General features: G+C 41.0%; 1 protein-coding gene across 6 annotated transcripts in view; it reads left to right on the top strand.

The window, feature by feature from the left end:
- gria4b (glutamate receptor, ionotropic, AMPA 4b) overlaps positions 1-19889 on the top strand; it is a 142579-nt gene that overhangs the window by 97330 nt on the left and 25360 nt on the right. For 5 of the 6 annotated variants that reach the window (XR_014624022.1, XM_084372707.1, XM_084372706.1 and 2 more), the window contains 5 exons: positions 1084-1251; positions 1774-1878; positions 4093-4203; positions 12194-12400; positions 17697-18070. Coding sequence is in view for 5 of the 6 variants with exons in the window: in XM_084372707.1 (XP_084228833.1) it covers positions 1084-1251; positions 1774-1878; positions 4093-4203; positions 12194-12400; positions 17697-18070 (965 nt within the window). In the remaining variant the exon portion in view is untranslated. Of the gene's footprint in view, positions 1-1083; positions 1252-1773; positions 1879-4092; positions 4204-5285; positions 8936-12193; positions 12401-17696; positions 18071-19889 lie in introns of those variants that run through there. The other variant, XM_084372710.1, reaches the window with a different exon arrangement.

Below are 19889 nucleotides of genomic sequence, written 5' to 3'. Positions count from 1 at the left end.
GGGCTAATGAATAGGAGCCACCCCCGGCCGGAGGCAAAGTTAATGAACTCCTGCTAGCCGGGATAATTAATGCCAGACTGCTACCCGGCTGGACAAAACACTCGCCGTTTCCCTTTCTTTTTCCCCGGTGCTCGCTCTCCATCTTCCTGCCTCTTCGTCATTCACTCAATTAGTTTTCTGCGGCGCCAGAGGTAAGTTTTAGGGAAATGTACGACTCATGACGGAGAGAGTGATTTCTGTAGACGCAAATAATCAGAGCCGACACAGAGTCTTCAGGTCAAAGATAGATTATGGGAAATTGGGAGGTGTACACTGTGGGGAATATGCTCTTCCCATCGCTCCCTCTGCTACTCTCCATTTCCAGAAAATAATGAGCAGAGTAAGAACTGCTGCCTCTCTGCAACAGCCGGGCCGTTAGGAGGTACTGCCTAGCCCTGCGGAAACTCTCACAGGCAGCACACACACATTATTTTAAAGAAGATCTGACCAGCAAATACTGCAGAACATTCTGCCTGTCCAGCTAAATCAGCATTTAATTGGCCTCATACCTTTTCCCGGTGTGTGTGTGTGTCCTCCAGCACACAAATCAGACAGAACAGCGGGGTGGCCTCCAGCGTACAAAGACTGTAATTTACAAATCAAATTGTGTGTCCACACTGGGTTTTTATTTCCTTTTAATGAGTCTAACAGGCCAGAGTTGAACCTTCTGCAGGGTTTTTATGCAATGTTAAAGGAAAAGTTGCCTGGCGTCAAGCGAGTAAATAACAACTTTTCAAACCAGTCTGGGATGTCAAGTTTTCTGGAGACTTGGATTACGCTGGACAAGCTGTCTGGAGCCATTTTATGTTTTTCTCCGGTTGTTTTGTTTGCAATTTCTGTTTCAGCAGTTTTCAGTTGCTGTGAATCTCCAACAATGTTATGTGGACTACGAAAACTTCACCAGACTTTCTTTTGGCATTCACTAGAATACGACAGAACTTTTCCTTTAAGTTTCTTAAACTAGCTGAAGAAACCAGCAGACGACCCAACTGAGCCCACATACTGTATATCACATATCTCTGATCACCTCCTCTCGTCTCCCAGTACACCTCAGCGCTGACATACGACGGGGTGATGGTGATGGCCGAGGCCTTCAGGAACCTGCGCAGGCAGAAGGTGGACATTTCCAGACGGGGGAATGCCGGCGACTGCCTCGCCAACCCGGCCGCCCCGTGGAACCAGGGCATCGACATGGAACGCACTCTCAAACAGGTGAGAGGGAAACAGGAACAGGGGGAATGAAAGACGAATGAAGGGTGTAGAAAGAAGTCACGGTTCAGTTCTAACCAGGTTTAGGAGTCATGGTTCGATGCAGGTTTGGCACAGTGGGAATATAAAACATTTTCCCAACGTAAGGCCAGACACTACAGGTTTCATGGAGTGGTCAAGTTTGAGATTTTGTGCTATTTTGCTTTCATAACTTGTCTTCTTTCAGAATGGTGGAAAGAAAACATCCAAAATACACATTTGTCTATTTCAGTTCAGATTTCTCCTCTGGATTTTTCATAAAACTATGTTAAAAATGTTCGTCATTCGTTCTTGAATTCCTTTCACTTGTATTGATTTGCTTTTTTCACTGTTGAACATCTTTAAACAACCTGGTTTATTACAAACTTAGACCCAAGTGGACCTTCAGATGCTGAAGTTTGTCCTTCAACATGTTTGTGGTGTTAATAAATACTGTGTGCTGCTGTTATATCATTGTGTTTTTCTATGTCCCTCCTCTGTGTGCAGGTCCGGTTGCAGGGATTAACAGGTAATGTCCAGTTTGACCACTATGGCCGCAGGGTCAACTACACAATGGACGTGTTTGAACTGAAGAATAATGGACCGCGACGGGTAAAACATCACACCACACTGCTTTCATTTTGTGTTTTGGATGAATATTTGTCCTAGTAAAGTCAGTAATACTGTATATTTTAGACAGAAACATGTGCCCACTGCTGTCATGTGTAGTATCTGGGGGCCGGGATGACGCAGTATGTAGTGTGGCGTTTTCTATTATCGTCAAGTAGGTTGTAAAAAAAAGCTCCAGCCTCTCTGGGTCTGGTGTGAGAGGATGGATGTCTGTTGAGAAAATGCAGGTAAAATGGAAAGAGAGAGAGAGCACTTGTAAGAGTGATGGTGAGAGGATAAAATGAAATGGAGAGCAATCAAGGTAGAGAGGAGGAGGAGGAGGAGGAGGAGGAGGAGGAGGGAGGGAGGGGCTCGAGAAGCAGAGAGGAGTTCCCATCAATCAGAAGCTGCTTTGGCCTGTCTTCCTGCAGCACAGTCAGGGTCCTGTCAGGACACAGTGTGTGTGTGTGTGTGTGTGTGTGTGTGTGTGTGTGTGTGTGTGTGTGTGTGTTTGTGTGTCACAGCCTCTCTACTGCATTTTCCATGTTCCTCAATCATCCTGATGTCCCAGCACACAGGGAGGTATCATCCAATCACAGATCTCCGTTCCCTCTGGCCAACCAGCAGCCAGCTTGTTCGCTCGGTGTTCCCTCTCTCTCTGACTTATAGCTGCTTATGGTTGCAGTCAAAGCTCCGGTCTGTTATAAGATCAATATATCAGTTTGTCAGAATATTTGCAGATAATGGCTCTTTATTAAAAATCACATATCAGCCGAGCAGTGCCCTCCATGCGCGTCCTCTCGATGTTCCTAAGAAGGCAGATGGTAATATTGTGACCACAACATATCATGTCTGTCAGTTCCAGTTGGTCAGTTTGACCCTGAAGGATTTCTGGAAGATGACAGTAACATCAGCTCAACAGTGAAATAGCTTTTGACAAAAAGAAGCAGAACAACATGGATCTTAAAACTGGAATCTTGCACCAGGGTGTTTCAGCTGAGGCTCTGCAATAATTCATTATTAGAGCTCAGTGTTTTTAGGAGGAATCACAGGATGTGATGAGATTTTGATTTAAATTGAGATGCAGAGATACACTTTTTTTTCAGTTTCGGTCCAATTCTGATACCTGAATCTGGGAACTGGTAGTTTAATAAAATGACCTTGGATCTACTTTCTTGCTGTGTTCAGAGCTTTCATCAGAAGTTCATGCGCTTCATCAGAACGTTTAACCAGAAAATACTGTTTAAAACCACGAACACTGGGTTTTTACTTGTAATTCAAGAGAACAAGTGAAACATTTGGAGAATTAAGTTTACAAAGAAAGTAAAAACATTTCTGTGGAGCATTTGACTGATATTGTATTGCTTCTACTGTAATGGCTTTTACTCATACGATAACTTAACCATAACCATGACCATGCTTTTTCTTTCTTTATATTGTTTTTTTTTTTTTTACTTAATTCTCACAATTTTTCTTCTTCATTTTTATAAAATTCTGACAATTTACAACACAGAAGTTCAGTCCTGACCGTGTTAACAGCATAAGCCCATCTCAGATGTCCAATTTCAAAAATTTTTGTCAGCTTTCAACCTCATCTCATGACCTTGATCAGCTCACACAGGTGGCAACAATTCAGCAAAGTGAGAAAGTTGAGGAAAAAAGCTAGTAGGTGAACCAATTGAGAATATTTTGTCAGATTTTACAACTCTATCCTGGAAAAAATCTCTTTTCCAGAATCTTTTTTCTTCGATTTTTTAAAATTATATTTCTTAGCAGCTCGACTTCCAGCAACTTGAACGTGCAAACTCTTCCAAGTAACTGAATTTTCTTCCACTTCGTCCATATTCATGCTGATCAGTGTTTATGTTCCAATCACGAGTGGTTATCACAACAGCTTTTGTCTTTATTTAGACAAAAGAAACAACTGTAAACGTTATAACAGCAAAAGGTTTAATTATAGTTCATGACTGTAATGTTAATGATTTTTAAAATGTAAGTTGCATAATTTTCAACCCATTCCCACTCAAATGTGTCATTATTGAAGGACTTTAACAAGACAGTCATCATTGTTGGACCATGTCACTAATTATTAAAAACAATTATTGTATACCAAGCTTTGCATTTGGGCCAGAAAGGCCCAGATATTTGTTGGCAGAACCAAGATAGCACAGCGAGTGAACACATACACAATCTCATTCATGTGTTGTTTCCCGGCAGATCGGCTACTGGAACGACAAGGACAAACTGGTTCTGATCCAGGACTCTCCGCTGCTTCCAAACGACACGTCTGGCATGGAAAACCGCACAGTCGTAGTCACTACCATCATGGTAAGAGACCGGCATGTTCTCGCCAATGCACACACACGCACACACACACATGCAGTCGTATTCTTAGCAATTTGTAACACCAGGAGACTTTATTATCTAGTGCTGCTGCAGATCACATAATACTTGAAGGATATGCAGAGTCATGAGCCTGAGCTTCAGTGGAAACACATCAGACCAGACCACCTTTCCTTTGTTCAAGCATTACTACAGTACTCTCAGGATTTGCACTTTAACTGCGGTATTTCTGGGTAATTCTTCTTTGTCTGATGCTGTTGTACGTGCAGAAACGCCACAAAAGTTTGACTATTTTAGCTTTGCAGAAAAATCATCAGGAGTAAAGTTTTTTTGGCAGCATTTAGAGCAAAGAGTAAGGACTTTCCTGCCATTATACACAGACACTCGACATCCTCAGTGGGAAAAATCCTTCACTGAAAAGGTAGAGACACCAATTACCAAACATTAGCAGCCTCAATAGACCACAATACAGGAGTGTGACAACATAATCTCCCCTCAAAGTCCACTTATATAGCCAAAAAGCCGACATTTCATCACACATAACTCCTTGAACACTGATGATATCCCAGGATTTACATTAGTTTGCAAGGAAGCACATTCCCATCCAATGCTCACATTTCCCACACTTAAAGGCCCTTACCTTGGGTACTGACAGACCAGATTTCAGGGATCACATATGCTTTGTTACAACAGTAAAAAGACACTTAAAGGAAGCGCCTTTCTATTTATTACTCCAGTAGAAACTTCCGAATCATCTACCGTCACTTAGATTTTCTTTTATTGCACCGATAAACATCTCAAAAAGCAGCCAAACAGCTCTTTAACCGGCTGCCATTACTGAGGGTTTTTGTTCTTATTGCACAGATAAAAGAGTTCATAAAATCAGTCAAAGCATTTTTACACATGATTGAAATGAATGGCCTTTGCATGGCATGTGAATCTCTGGCTGTAAGCAGTGACTCTGACTAAAGCAGCCAGATGTTGAGCGTACATGTAGCAGCTGAGTTGAGGAGGGAAGGAGGTGGGAATGGAGAGTCACAGCTCAGCACAATCCTCCCTCTTTTCAGCCCCTGATGAGGAACCCCATTTTAAGAAACTGAGCCCCAGTTGGTGGACGCGAGCAGGATATGAAAAGCCCTTTAATGGCAGAGTGACGGACACAACAACCCGAGCCAAAATGAAGCCCTAAAGACTCTGGGCGAGAGGAGAGACACGGCATCTATGTTAATGGACACCCTGTTCAGAAAGCTGAACAAGAAATGGAGCCACTCAGAGCCGTAATGGAGCCCTTCGAGAGGAAAATGAAATGCAAATGGAGGGAAAAAGTCTCTTTTAAGGACGTGGATGGACACCCATTGGGGCTAAAATGCTCCTAAAAGCACAGTGTCTGTTTACTAGCAAGCTCCCACTACACCTGTTTGTGTGTGTTAGACTCATACATTGTCATGCCCGGTGTGTTTGTGTGGCCAATCACAGCTTGAATCTCATCCTGGTTCTCGATGATCTATGGACCCCGGACTATAAAGCGAGGCGGTAGCAGGATGCTGAATATACATTATGTCTAACTGAGTTCCTCTTTGCTCTAAATCTGTCACTTTCTCCGTCTACCTGCTCCACTGTGCAGTACATTACACTCTCTGAGGGCTTCCTGTAAGCCTTAAAACAGCTTAGAAAGACTAATGCGCTCATAATCATCCTCAGTTCATATCCATCACGCTTTTATGCAGCATGATATTACAGGTACATTGTGACGGCTGCCTTTCACTCCCGCTTTAAATGTTCGTCAGAGTAATGTTTATTTAGCATAAACTTAATGAAGTGTCTCAGTGTTATATTACATCACAGCTGCCTCCGTGTCTTACCGACTTGTAGGGAGCAGTTATAAAGGAGCAGTTCAACATGTCGGGAAGTACGCTTGGGTTTTGGTTTGTACTGCAGTGAGATCCGTATCAATTTTGTCATCTGGCTGTAGATTTAAAGGCAAATAGTAGCTCTCAACAAAACATACCCCGGGGCTTCTCTTCACTTGAACTTTAAAGATCCTTGTAAGGCTTTTGTACTAGAACAAAAACAAAAGAAGAAGTGCTGATGATTGTATCGATTTTCTGTCACGTTTTTGTCAACATGAGATCTAAGTTTAAGCTCAGACAAAGAACTGAGGGCAGAGGCAGAGCACCAGACCACTTGGTTTTTTGGGTCCCCCGCTCTGTGCAATGTGGTCTTAATAATTCTATAATCTTTTGTTGTCTTCTTGATTTTTAGCGGTGTTTTGTATCCTCATTTCTGCCAGATGTTCAGTTTGTTTTGCCGACCCAAACCCAGAACATACCTGCGCCAATCAGACCTGACCTGACTGAAATATGAGACCCGAACCCTAACCCGAGACTGTATTTTTGTAATTTAGTCTGATAGATTTAATTCAAAGTGTGTATAGTTATCACTTGTCTTTGGTTTAGGGTGTTTATGACGTCTCAGGCCACAGCTGCCTGGAGGTTGGCGCATTAACAGTGAAGCTCCCATAGACGAGCCCAGAGTTTGACTGTCGTCTTATTGGCAGGAGGAGGCTGAAAGCTTTGATGAAGTGAAGTCTTGGCTCTAAACCCCTCCATTGCACTTTAAACCTGGCACACTGTTAGTCTGCCAAAGGGCAAGAGATACAGTACAGTATAGTACAGTCACGGCCCTGCTATAATTATCTTTTTTTTTTAGCACTTTGTTCAAGGAATTCCTAGGAAGGAAGGAAATGGCTGGATTTTGTGGATTGAGATTGTTCTGACAAACTAAATACAGTAGCTGTTTTGACAACTAATTGGGCCTCACATGAAGAGATCTGTTGTCGTTACATTCACCTATTTCCTCTTATTTAGAATTGCTTTTAGGGACAAACAAAAATCTCTAGTGTTGCATGTGCAAATAGTCAACAAGAGGAAAATGTTATTTATTGTTTGTATTTTGTCGGCAGTAAATTTGAGTATTTCATCGTGATTATTTATTGTTCTGATCTCCAACAGCAGGACGACTTTATGCTCCAAGTACTTCTTTTTACTCTTGATTAACATTTTTTAGGAATAAAAGTTCCATTTGGGGACATTAATTTAGCTAATAATCAAATTTTGACATTCATCAAGTAGAGATAAATAATTTACAAAACATTTTTGCAGTGAGAGGGTTTTTGCTAAGTCCAAAAATTATTATATTACGTTAAAAAAGCAGAGACAGAACAAAAAATGTTGAAGTGGTTTATACACAAGTCTTAAATTCTGCTTTATTTTCTCTTTTAGTCGTGTTTTTATTGCTGCAAGTGACAATGATAGATTACTGCCAGTGTACAGGTTACATATGAGGTCGAGGCTCACTCAACTACAATATTGGCATTCACTAAAGCTCCAAGGTGAAATAAAACCCTTGACAAGACTGTGACGTCCCACTGCAGCAGCCACTCGAGCGCACTTTTTTTTTGTGAAAAAAGGACAGTGGACATTCGCGAAAACATGTTTTGTATTTGTGCTGCGCCTTTTAAATGTCACACAATTGCGTTGAATTCAATAAAAATGTAATAAGAGCCTCCAGCGGCTCCTGATGACCGAGACCCAGAAATGAGTCGCTTACTGAGGAGGGTCGCTGTGTGTTTGCTTCATAAAATGATGTTTTTGTGACCACAAAATGGACGGTCATTCTGCTGCTTGTTGCTGCTCATATTCAAACAGAATGTGCAGCAGATTGTTTATCTTACACAATCCACAAAACGCTGACAAACCAAAGTCAAACAGGCAGATTTTAGGAAGGCTGACAATTCTGATGTGGCTGCATGTGTGTGTTTGTGTTATGTACGCACATATGGATTTGTAGAGTGTGTACGTGCTTTTAATGGCATGTTAATTAGTCTCATTAGGCAGTGAGTGAAGCAGTGTGGTTGAGATTATTGACCAGCCTGTCAGCCTCGCTGGCCTTTGCTGTGAAGACCTCTGAAGCACGGCTCTTTTCTCGTGCCAGAAACACTGACTGCATCCTCTATCTCTGCCACTCCCTCTGCTCCTCCGGCTGCCAGCGCTGTCATACACCCTGCTATCATAAATCATATGGATTAGAGCTGTTTCCCTTTGATACAGCTGCAAAGATCAACTTGTAAATTAAGTTTTCATCATTAAAATGGCCGAGATTCGTTAAAAGCTCATCATGAATTCCATTTTTCAGCTGTTGTAAAATTTAAGAAACTGGCAGTAAAAGAAAACATGACATGATTGTCCTTGGAGTGTTGCTTATAGAATAATGAAAGCCACCATGTGTAGAATTAATGGTGGTCTGTGTTTTGCTTGTTTTTGCAGTTGTTTTCCAACTAGTCTTCTCAGTATCCCTGAATTGGGTGGAGGAGCCGTCTGCCACAGTGTCTCTTTTGACTGTACCTACACATACTGTCGGGCTTAAAAGTTGTAATCCTTAAGATTTCAGTCCTGGTTGATTTGGCAGCAGTCATGGTTACTGTGGAAACAGCAAATGTGGTTTACAGCGCAGCCAAACAAGCTCTCACTGTTTTAAAAAAGGAATTCGGTCAACAATCAGCCCTTTTGCATCATGCCATGAGCCAGTGAATTCATGCTGCACATGCTGTGACTAGTTTTCCAAATAAAACATCGAGATGTTTGTTACCTTGATGAGGATTTCCATGTGTGTAGAGTCTGTGGTTGCTCCTACTCTGTTCCATCACCCTCTAGTATATTAAAGTGATTCACTGTTTAAAAAAATGCCAAAATTAACAATGGCTAGTTTTGCAGAAGCATTTTAGTTATTGCTGTCACTGCTGACCATCACAACAAACACAATAACTACTTCACAAAAAAAGCCGCCCCATTTTGCAAGATGATAGCTTTTAAAGATTTTTCATTTGTATTTCACCTTTATTTAACCAGGAGATTCCCGTTAAAGTAAAAAAAAAAAAAAAAAAAAAAATTTCAAGCAAGACCTGGCCAAGACAGTCAGTTGTTTAACCAGGTAAATGAGAAACATTGGCATCCTCAGGATTCTGCCTCTGCTTCTTTACGGGCAGGGATCGTAAAAAAGTTCAGAGAACACAAATCGTACTGACCGGCACTTTTCTACTTTTTAATTTGGAGCCGAGGCTGTAAGAAATAACTTAATAAAGCTCTGACAGGCTTTTAGTCTTGCGAAGTAAAAAGTGGGGCTGATGTCAATGAGATGAGTCCCTTGTGGGTAGGTAGGATATTTGAATCCTGTGTGGGAATGGTGAACCTCGACACTACAATTGAAAACTACAATATAGAAAGGTAATTATAGACTGTAAATACACTGACATCGATATATAGTATCAAGAATGGGTGTCTAAGGATCATAACAAGATAACAAAAAAGACAGCTCCAGACCCTCAGAGGCCCCAAAGGCCCCAGGTTTACTGTGTGGCAATTTAAATAGATTAAATACTTGCAATTTAGTTTTAATCAGATTTTTTCATAACTATCTCATAGTTCTTGACACATTTGGGATGTTTGCCGGTTGCTTTCTGAGGCTGTTAGTCTGCTGCGTGACTGGTTGCATGGCTCAGTTTTGCCATAGGGCTTCAACAGCAGGTTAGCCCTTCTTTTAAACGTTCAAATTGCATTTCTGTATATCAATATGATCAGTATGCAATAACTACAGTGTGCAAAGGTACAGAGGAATTATGGATCCATTATAGCTAATGGCAAAATGTGTTGTAATAAGCTTCATAATTCACTGCATGTGTACATTCAGCGAGGGCTGAGCTTAAATATCTCTCTAAAATTGCAATTATTAAATTAACATTTTTTGAAAGAGCAGTTGTGAGACGTATATTTCATATTGCAAATGTCTTATTTTGACAGGAAACTCCTAAACTGTGGCATCTATTATGTTGTACATTAACATTTTGTTGTGCCGCAGGCTCAGCCGAGCATTTGCATTCTCCCCACTGAGGAGCCTTTGGTTACCTTGCTTTGGCCCGGGGCAATGTCAAGCAAACACATCTGAGGAATAAATTGCTCCCGTTCTCAATATGCAATAGGCTGCCTTCCATGACAAAAGCAATTTGTTTTGAAATATGAGTGCAGAAACCATACGAGGTTTACATTCAGGTCACTTTCTTAGCAACGGGGAATCTAATGATCTATAACCCTCCGCTGGTCGCAGCGCAGGCTGATGTATCTACCTCTGATTACTTTAAGTGTTCAAGTCGAGTCAGGCTTGTTTAAGGTATTAAGTCATTCAGTCTGACTGCAGCTCATTTCTCACTTCCCTTCAGCTTTATGTCTGCCTCCGTTTCTGCTTAGTCATACTTTCCTCCTTTCTCTCTGTGTATCACGCATCCACATTAACGCTTTGATGATTTTTCTCCCCTTTCCTGCCTGAACCCCAGTCTGTGCTGTGTATATACAGCATGGGGCTGTCATTCTGATAACACGCGCATCATCCGTTTCTGTTTTACGCTGAATTATCTTCAGCAAAATAAAAAAAAAATGCATCTCCCAGCAGTCCTTTTGAAGTTCTTCTTACATTTAAAGCTGCACTTTGCAAATTTGGACATGCAGTCAAACTCCTCGTTTGATCATCTGTATGAAAGATGAACAACTGCGTTAGAAAAAGTCTGGTTCTCTGCTGGTGTACATGAAAACTACTACTACAGTAAGGAGGTTTATATTTAACCCAGTAGCCGGGAGAAACTGTTGGCCAAATTAATACATTCCATATTCACATCGCTACAATATGTGACCACTCTTCCTTTTTTTCTGCCTTAACCTAACAAGAGCATAAGCAACTATTAACACAATATAAAATGAAAAGAAAGGAATCAAAAGAAACATAAAGTTGCAACATAAAGAAAGTCAAGTCTGCAACATACATTGCCAACGTTTATTCTGGCGATTGGGTTGTACAGTTTTTGAGTCACTAACAATGAGCTGAAGCTGAAGATTAAGTTGTGGAGGAAGCTGATTTTACCTTCTACAGCTTAAAACAATTTAGTTTTGATGGATTTGGCAACTATGTCACCGTGTTTTGTTCCCAACTGCAACATTCTCAATGCAGAAACCTGAACAACTGAACAGGTCGATACATATATACATATATGAACGTTCCCACAACGACAGGAAAACAATTACATATGACCACTAGAGAGAACCAGCAACAGACAAACCGCAACACAAACAGTCGCAGTTTGTTTGGGTTTTGGAAATTCTCATGGTTTGGGTTAAAAAAAAGTAAGATATATTAGTAGTAGATAATGTAAAAGATACTGTGCGTAAGTGAATTTCACTCACGATATTTGAATTCAAATGTTATGATCCTAACTTGAAAGAATGCTTTTTTTATGTATAAGAAAACAAAACAGGCAGCTGTTTTTTTCTGGTGCAGCTTTAAAAGGTTCCTATTTTTATTGTTTTATGACAAATCAAATGTTTTCGCTGTAAAGTCCTGAAGACAATCAATTTCTGAACTGAAACCGAAGGGATCTTGTGGAGTTTTCTTGTACACAAAGAAAAATCATGTTTAGATTTCTTCTCACCAAAACACCTTGAGGGCTAACAAAAACGTCAGAAGCACTCTCTGCTTTATAAAACTTTTAGAGCTCACTGTTTATTGTTTACATCCGTGTTTGCTAGCTACCAGTCTTCTTCTCTCGCTGCTTCTCTGTGTTTCAAAGTTCCATCAAATGCCGACCAATGAAAAAGCATGAAACCATCAGCAACAATGTCTATTGCTTCACCTGCATGCTTGTGCATGCGATGCAAACAAGACGGGGGCCCTGTCATCAAAACATTTCTCCATATCACTGTTAGTTGTGAAAAAAAAAAAACTCCACAGGGTCCCTCTGACCTGAACACTGGTTGGTATCAATGAGCTGCAGCTCCTGTTTGTCATTCTGTTGTCTGTTCCATTGTGCGAGCCCTCATGTCCGTGCGTCTGTCCGTCTGACGGTCTGGTTCACTGGTTATGGTCCCTTGTGTAGGAGGGTCCCTATGTGATGCTTAAGAAGAACTGGGAGATGTACGAGGGCAACGACCAGTACGAGGGATACTGCGTGGACCTGGCCTCGGAGATCGCCAAACACATCGGGATCAAGTACAAAATCTCCATCGTTCCCGACGGGAAGTACGGCGCCAGGGACCCGGAGACGAAGATCTGGAACGGGATGGTCGGGGAGCTGGTGTACGGGGTAAGAACTTCTGTTATTTACTCTTTGGATGACAGGAAGTCGTTCAAGCTGGGCTCCCTGAAACACTATTCAGGACAGAAATGAGCTATTCATGGCAGCTGAGTCATCTCATTCAAACTTTAATTCTATGCTGTCAGTAAGATTCATGATGATAATGAGAGACAATATTGTGTCTTCCTCTAATCTGTGCGGACCTCTGAGTTTTCTTAAAGCTGAAAATGGACAGAATTTATTCCGCTGAGTCAACTTCATTCTTTCAGACTGTAAGCAGAGAGTCAAGACAAGACAGTATTTTTATCATTTCTTATCCTGATGACCTTGTCATAATCACAATAACGTCATAAAAATGTGCGCTTTTCATATCTGTGCTTGTTTAAACGTCATTAATAAATTCCTAAGTGGAAACAATTCATCATATATTCTCTAATAAAAGCTGCTATTAAAGTTACGGCAGCCGTGACCAGCACAAATGAATAAAGGCTGATCACGAAATAAAAACATAGAGAAACATGAGCCGTAATAAGCGAATCATAGCTCAAATGGTAAATTAAGCTCCGTGTTAGATTTTCTTTGCTCTAAATTCATCACCACTCTGCTGCTCTGAGTATTAAGTGTTTTCATTCATTTATTAACTGAAACTTTGTCGACGGTTTTGCGTTTTTGGTCCCTGTTTAAAAAAACGTGTAATGGTCAAACTTTAAATTAAAAGCCTCAGAGGGACAAGAGTGATTGTGCAGTTTGACCTGCTAGAGGGTTTTTTTGTGTGAAACAACTTTGCATGATGTTTCAAGTGTTTTTAACAGTTGCTTAAGTGCTCAGTATGCAACTGCTGCTCTCCATCAAAGCAATGAAAACAAAAGACGTAGTTTGATGACATCATGAAGTAGCGTGGAATCATGGGAGTTGTTGTCTTAATTGTTAAACAACCAACATTGCTGAAGAAAAGCTGATGAAAAATAAATGTTTTATTTATGTTTATGTTTAGTCACGTTCGGAGACGTCCTTCCTTACTCTCTGACAAATCATCTGGTGTTTACTCAGAGGTTATAGTGAACAAATGAAACACATGGTTACTGTGAGTAACACTGCAGATTTTTCTGGGTTTAAACATTATTGGAATCATTTGGGATAATGAAAGTAAACAACTCAAGAGTCGTTTTCTACATCTTAATGCGGAAATGTTACATTTTATATTTTTACTTGCTTTTTAAAAAAAGCAATACATGAAATCAACTAGAAATAATAAGTGAATGAAAACAATATTTCTGTTAGAGAAGAGAAACTCAGAGCAACAAAATGAGTGGTGTTGTGGTGATGAAATTAGTGCTGAGGAAATGACATTTATCAAGAAAACAGGTAAACATGGAGAAGTTTGGATTAACAGCAAATGAGCAGACATTTAACTAAAACACAATTATATAAAAACTGTTTTTCTCTGCACTTAAAGTAAACAACAAGCCCAGTCCACTCGCATAATTTACAGTTTGTTGAAAATATTATAATATATAAAACACTCTGCATGTCTTGTTTTGTGCAGAATGCAGCTTTTACAGACGGTCGAACCGGACAGTACGTGTTAACAGACAGTATTTCTTGATCTGCAGAGTTCAACTTAATCTCTGTCTGCAGCTCCTGTGTGTTGTTTGCTGTGTCGATAATTAAACCCGTCTGAAATGAAGTTGTAAACAGTCTCTGGTGGTGTTAATGCCAACAGGAGGAGGGGTATTAGCGGGGCATTAGAGCTGATCTTTCCGAGAGGTTAAAGAGGAAATGTGTCTTTGTTGAGCTCGTTAAAGAATCTCTGAGGGTGACGGCTTGGTTTTGGGGTTGAGATGTCTTTGTGCTGCTGACCTTGCTGTGGGATCAAAGTGGAGGCAAGCCTGCAGTGTGGGATGATGAGAGGAGCGTTTGTGTTCTTGTACTATGTTGTCAAGGACAAAAACAATCATATGAGGATGTAGAGATGAAGAAAAACACTCAAAGTGAAGATTCTGTAACTAAGAGGTTTAACAATCCAAAACATTTTTGGTGAAAAAGATGTTTATTTTCTGTGTTGTCACTGATGGAGACAGAAGAAGAGGAATTATTTGACCTTTATCCAGTTTTCAAGCTTCTCCCAGGCTTTATCTCTGCTGTGCATGAGCAGCAACAGCAATTTGTTTGAGATAAATCTGAGTTACAAAAGGAGAAACCACAGTTTTTCTGGTCCTTTTTATTGTGATGAGTTAAGTGGCATTTTCACAAAGTGGCATTTTTCTCGCCTGTGCCTCTTTGGTGCAGTGAGTCACTGTGAAAGTCGAGTGCAGCGAGTGCGGGGAGAGGCGCAGCTCGGGATATGTCAGGACTGATCAAGCAGTACACTGCACTTTGGGTGTAAAGACTAACCAGGTTGGTCAAAAGCACAGGAAGAAAAACTGCAGCTGTGTTCTCGGCTGTTTGCATCTCTTTAACAAGCACTGTGAGCTTAACACGTCCTGTTCAAAAGCTTTGCTTTGAATGGAAGACATGATTAAAGTACAAGTACAGCTGTCATCAGACAGCTTCTGACTTTAACCCTCTCTGTCCCAGACCAAATGTTCTTTTTGTTTTTATTTATCTACCTTTCAAACTCTCTAATTAGCTCCAGATATCATTTGTTGATTTTCCCAGAATAACGAGAAATATAATGAGCGTTTAATGTGAATAGCTGCTGTCGAGATGTTAAATTTAAAATCTAGAAAGATTCTGTTAGAAATGGATTCACTACATTATAGAACGGCCAAGTGACTTATTTAAACTCAGTGTTTATGCCAGTCCAGCCTTGTCACTCACCTTTGTGACATTGGCAGGGTCAAGGGTCAACACGTCAAATGTGTCATTTAAGCGTCACAAACAATGAATAACAAAAGCAGCAATTAACAATAATAATAGCAAATCGTTTCCAGCCTCAGGAGGGAAACATGATGCACCCATGTTTGCTTGGATCGCCATAGCAACACACAAACAGGGGTCACAAGGGACAGTGTTGATTAACAGCAAGATAAACTAGTTTATTGATGTGTAAGGCTCATTCAAAGAGTGGGCTTAATGTCATCATCACTGGTGAGAGTGAGAACGTCTCTAATCTGTGATCAGAGAAATCACATTTTCATTTGGTCTCAGTTTAAAAATGTTGTATTACAAAGACGGAAGATCCTTATTATTTAGGAGGGCTTATTTGAGCTTCAATTTAAATCCTGTTTATCTCAAATTAACCCCTAGAAATCAGTTGTCCTCTTTAATTTCCTTTTTTTAGTAATTTTATTGTTGGAAAGTCATCTTGCGCCGCTGATCAACCAGGACTCGTTGCTGCAGGCACAGCTGCCCAAAAAAAGGCTTGGAAAAAGCATGTCGGCTGAAACAGTGAGCAATCAGGCGATCAAATTTAATTAATACTGCACACAAGTCATAAGGAGGTCTACACAGAGGGTGTCCTGTACCCCATGTGTAGATGTAGATAGGAAAGATTGGTTAAATAGTAAAAAGTCAGTGTGTCTGTCTGCTTCAACCAAAACCACAATCTTTCCCCAAACTGCCATAATAACATAAATAATTGACTTTTGCACCACAGATTGCGCAAATCACACCCTGCACCCCCCCCCCACCGCCCAGTCATACTCTCTTTTTCCTATTCTTAGCTTCCTCTGTCACGTCTCTTCAGTCTCTTATAGCTAGCTGAAGAGCCACAGTTGGTGGTGTGTGACGCAGTGCTGTAAACCATCACGCACTTCTTGCAGAAGATGGTACCCGTGCAACCCTAGTTACATAGTGTAGGAGCAGACGTTCAGGGCAGGAGTCAAAGTTAGAGGCACCAAAATGATTTAAGTACAACATTTCCTCAGTTGATTAAAAAAACACAAAATCCAGACACGTTGATCTCATTTTCTTACTTTATTTATGATGTTTCAAACCTCAGACCCTCATTAGGTATAATTCATAGAGACAAGCAGCAGCTGTGTAATAATTTGTGCTAAAAATTTGTGTTTTTTCTTATGGGCTATGGTGACGTAAACCTATCTGTGTATGCATATGGCCTGGTGCTGTTTGTCTATATGAATTTTATCTGATGAAGATTTCAGTGTGTGCATCGTCATATTTTTGATCCGATGTATGTTTCTGTGAGCATTTTGCAGCAATCGTTACATCCAAACAATAAAAATGAACAAAATATTCCACATTATAAGTTCAAGGTTACTTTTGGCTGAAGATTTGAGATAATCGAGGGAGAGAACGAGCAGCGTCAGTGGAAGCCCCTCACAAGTATAGTAATACCAGCTCATGTGTTTGGAAATATTCGCTGTGCACCAGTGTGTGTAGCGAGTACTGCACCATAGAGTATGTGACTGTGGGCAGACGGGAAGCTGGCACTGTTCATGGGAATGTCTGAGGACATGGAAGCCGTCAGCACTTTGCTCAGAGACCATTCATTTCTTCCCAGTTCTCTATGAAAAGCCCCATGCTACCACAAAAGCCCAGCCTCCCTTTAACCTGCCATGTATTTCAGCACACACTGAACGCCCCGGAGCTGTCATCTTAGTGCATTCTGCTGAGGATGAAAGAACTTAATTCGCTTTCATTTTCTTTCCCTCATCCCTGTTTTCTCCTCTCCGACCTCCTTAAGTGTCAGATGGTCCTAATGAAAGTTTAAATTCTTGCTGATATTAAGCCCCCTTTGCTCCCAAGCCAGGCAGACAAGGTCATGCGTGTTGCTAAGTCACTAGCTGTAATCTGGTTTGTGGATTTGCAGCAAGCCAGTGTGCAGTTTTCCACAGCTGCAGAACCACAGAGGTGGCTGTTTCCCATTTTTGCCTTCCCGTGCTGTAAGCATATTTCTCTGACACATTATTTTATCCTCCGTGCTGATTCTCCCAGAGTTCAGCTAAGCCTCTCAGCTTTAGAGAGGGCCTCACAATTTCTTTTTCAATTTCTTTTCGTCCTCTTTCTCTCTCTTAACTTGATCACTCCGAGATGCATTCAGCAGTCGAGTGAACTTGATCACTTTGAGATTTGTTCAGTCAAGGGAGAAATTCAGATACGACGACATTAGCCGAGGAGAAAAGAAAAAGAGGCTAATTGTTGTTGTTTTGTTTACTGATGGCTGGCTGGCTATCAGCCCTTCAGCGTGTCATATGTGTGACTAAGTGATGTTTGATTGTCGCGCGGCCCGGCTCAGAGAGATGATCCATCATTTGCATTTGTTTATCTGTCATCATTTGGATTTAGAGTTGCTCTCATTCAGATGGCTTATCAAATTCCTTTTCATCCAAATCCCCGACAGAAAGCGGAAATCGCTGTGGCCCCATTGACTATCACGTTGGTCCGGGAGGAGGTGATCGACTTCTCCAAGCCCTTCATGTCGCTGGGCATTTCCATCATGATCAAGAAACCCCAAAAGTCCAAACCGGGGGTATTCTCCTTCCTGGACCCGTTGGCCTACGAGATCTGGATGTGCATCGTGTTCGCCTATATCGGCGTGAGCGTGGTGCTCTTCCTGGTCAGCCGCTTCAGCCCGTACGAATGGCACACCGAGGAGCCCGAAGAGGGCACCGACGGTCCGCCAAGCGACCAGCCCCCCAATGAGTTTGGTATCTTCAACTCCCTCTGGTTCTCCCTGGGCGCCTTCATGCAGCAGGGCTGTGACATCTCCCCCAGGTAAGACACACTTTTTATTTAAATATCAGAGGATTTTATCTAAAAAAAGTACAAAAGCTGCTTGATGTTTACTGCATTTTGTCCTCAGGCTGGGGACACATTACACAACTTTTAGGCCAATTATAATCACTATGTGCCATCACGTCCCATTGGATTTTTTCCTCATTAGTCTAGACGAGTGCTTGAATCCCTCGCCTTGTCATTATTTCAGACATGTTTGACTCACTCAAACTAAAAGTGGACAAATCTTGACACCCTCCTATGACAAGCAGTGGCCTGTGACAAAATCAGTATGTTGTGCAGTCTTGATGTCATTGGCAGAAATTCAGATAATCTGTGCACACTTTCTAAGTGTGATTTTTAATATTTCCTCACTCCTCTAACAGTTGTGTAGTGTGTCCTTAGCTGGAGTCACAACTGATGTTCACATTCAAGCCGCATCGTCCATCATAAACCATGAAAAATCTTCCATATTAGGCCCATTGTGACTTTTCTTATTGAATTTTAGATGCATTATTGTTGGCACTGAACAAATATCTGCCTGAAGAATGGCTATGATTTATATGATACATTTCCACCATAACCATATAGTTCGTAGTAGCAGTGAGATGACTGTGGTGTTTTATTTACTTTATATTATACATTACTTAAATGATATGAAAACCTCATAATTAAATAAAACTACACTTGTCTGTTGACTTAACGTGAATTGTGTAAAACCAAAACAGCTTTGAGGTTAAAAGAATAGCTTGTTTGCTTTAATCGCTTTCTTTCAGAGTGAGATGGAAGGATCAATATCAGACTGGCAGTCGAGGGGCAGTGGATCAAACCAGTGCGAGACAAAGGCTGGGAGTAGCAAACTTTTTGTATTATTATTTTTGGGGCTTTTAGCGTAAAAAACATGCTATTTCACTTCTGACTGAAATTGGGGAGGACAAATAATTATTTCCCTGGATGTGGGTTTTACGCCGATGCTCAAAACCACAAATTTCCCCCTGCTATATAGTAAAGGAAATGTCATAAATAATTACACACTGTTTCAGGGCATCAGAGAGTTGTTTCTGAACCACAGTGGTAAACCGACGAACCCACTGTAACGTTCCTAGAGTCACACTGCTAGCGTAGCTTAACACGTCTCGTCTCCAGCACCTTGAGATTGATATTAATCTTTTCATCTCACTCTTATCTTCAACATTAAGAACATTTTCCTTAGTTTCTCATTTATTAATATTTTGGAAATATGAGGTTTTCATCAGCCGCTGATGATGTGATGTGTGATATCTTACCAATTCCAGCCTGTTTGTATCATTTAGATAAGTTACGGCACAAACCTGCAGCATATAAGTGGTAATCTGCATGGAGATGTAGTTTAAAACCATAATATAAAGGTATTAAGTATCAAGTTCTGTGTTTTGTGTTGTTAGCTACCGTCTCATGTGTCTGCTGCTCATGCTGTGTGTATATACCTGTACGTGCACAGTGCCGTCACACCTGTGTGTCTATGTGGTTGTGTTTGTGAGAGAGAAAGAGAAAGAGACAGTGTGCGTCTCTGCTCGTATTGATTTTTTGTCTCTCTTTCTCTTCTCCAGTCATAGTGTTCTTCATTGTCTGACTTGCATACACACTATGTTGAATGCTTGTAAGGGAATTAGGTTGTCTCGCTGTCTGTCAGCTTCTCCAGTCGTGGCTTCGCACTTTGTGTATTTGAGCTCCAGTTACATCAGCGACCGTGATTTTTTTGTCGAGCCGCTGTCTGCTCCATGGTGTGATTCACCGAGAACACAATGTCTAGGTGTCGTCTTTCACCGTGTCTGTGACT

This window comes from Pagrus pagrus (genome assembly GCF_965226575.1).
Source record: "Pagrus pagrus genome assembly, chromosome: 14".
NCBI classification, from domain to species: Eukaryota; Metazoa; Chordata; class Actinopteri; order Spariformes; family Sparidae; genus Pagrus; species Pagrus pagrus.
This window is presented reverse-complemented; position numbering and strand designations above follow the sequence as displayed.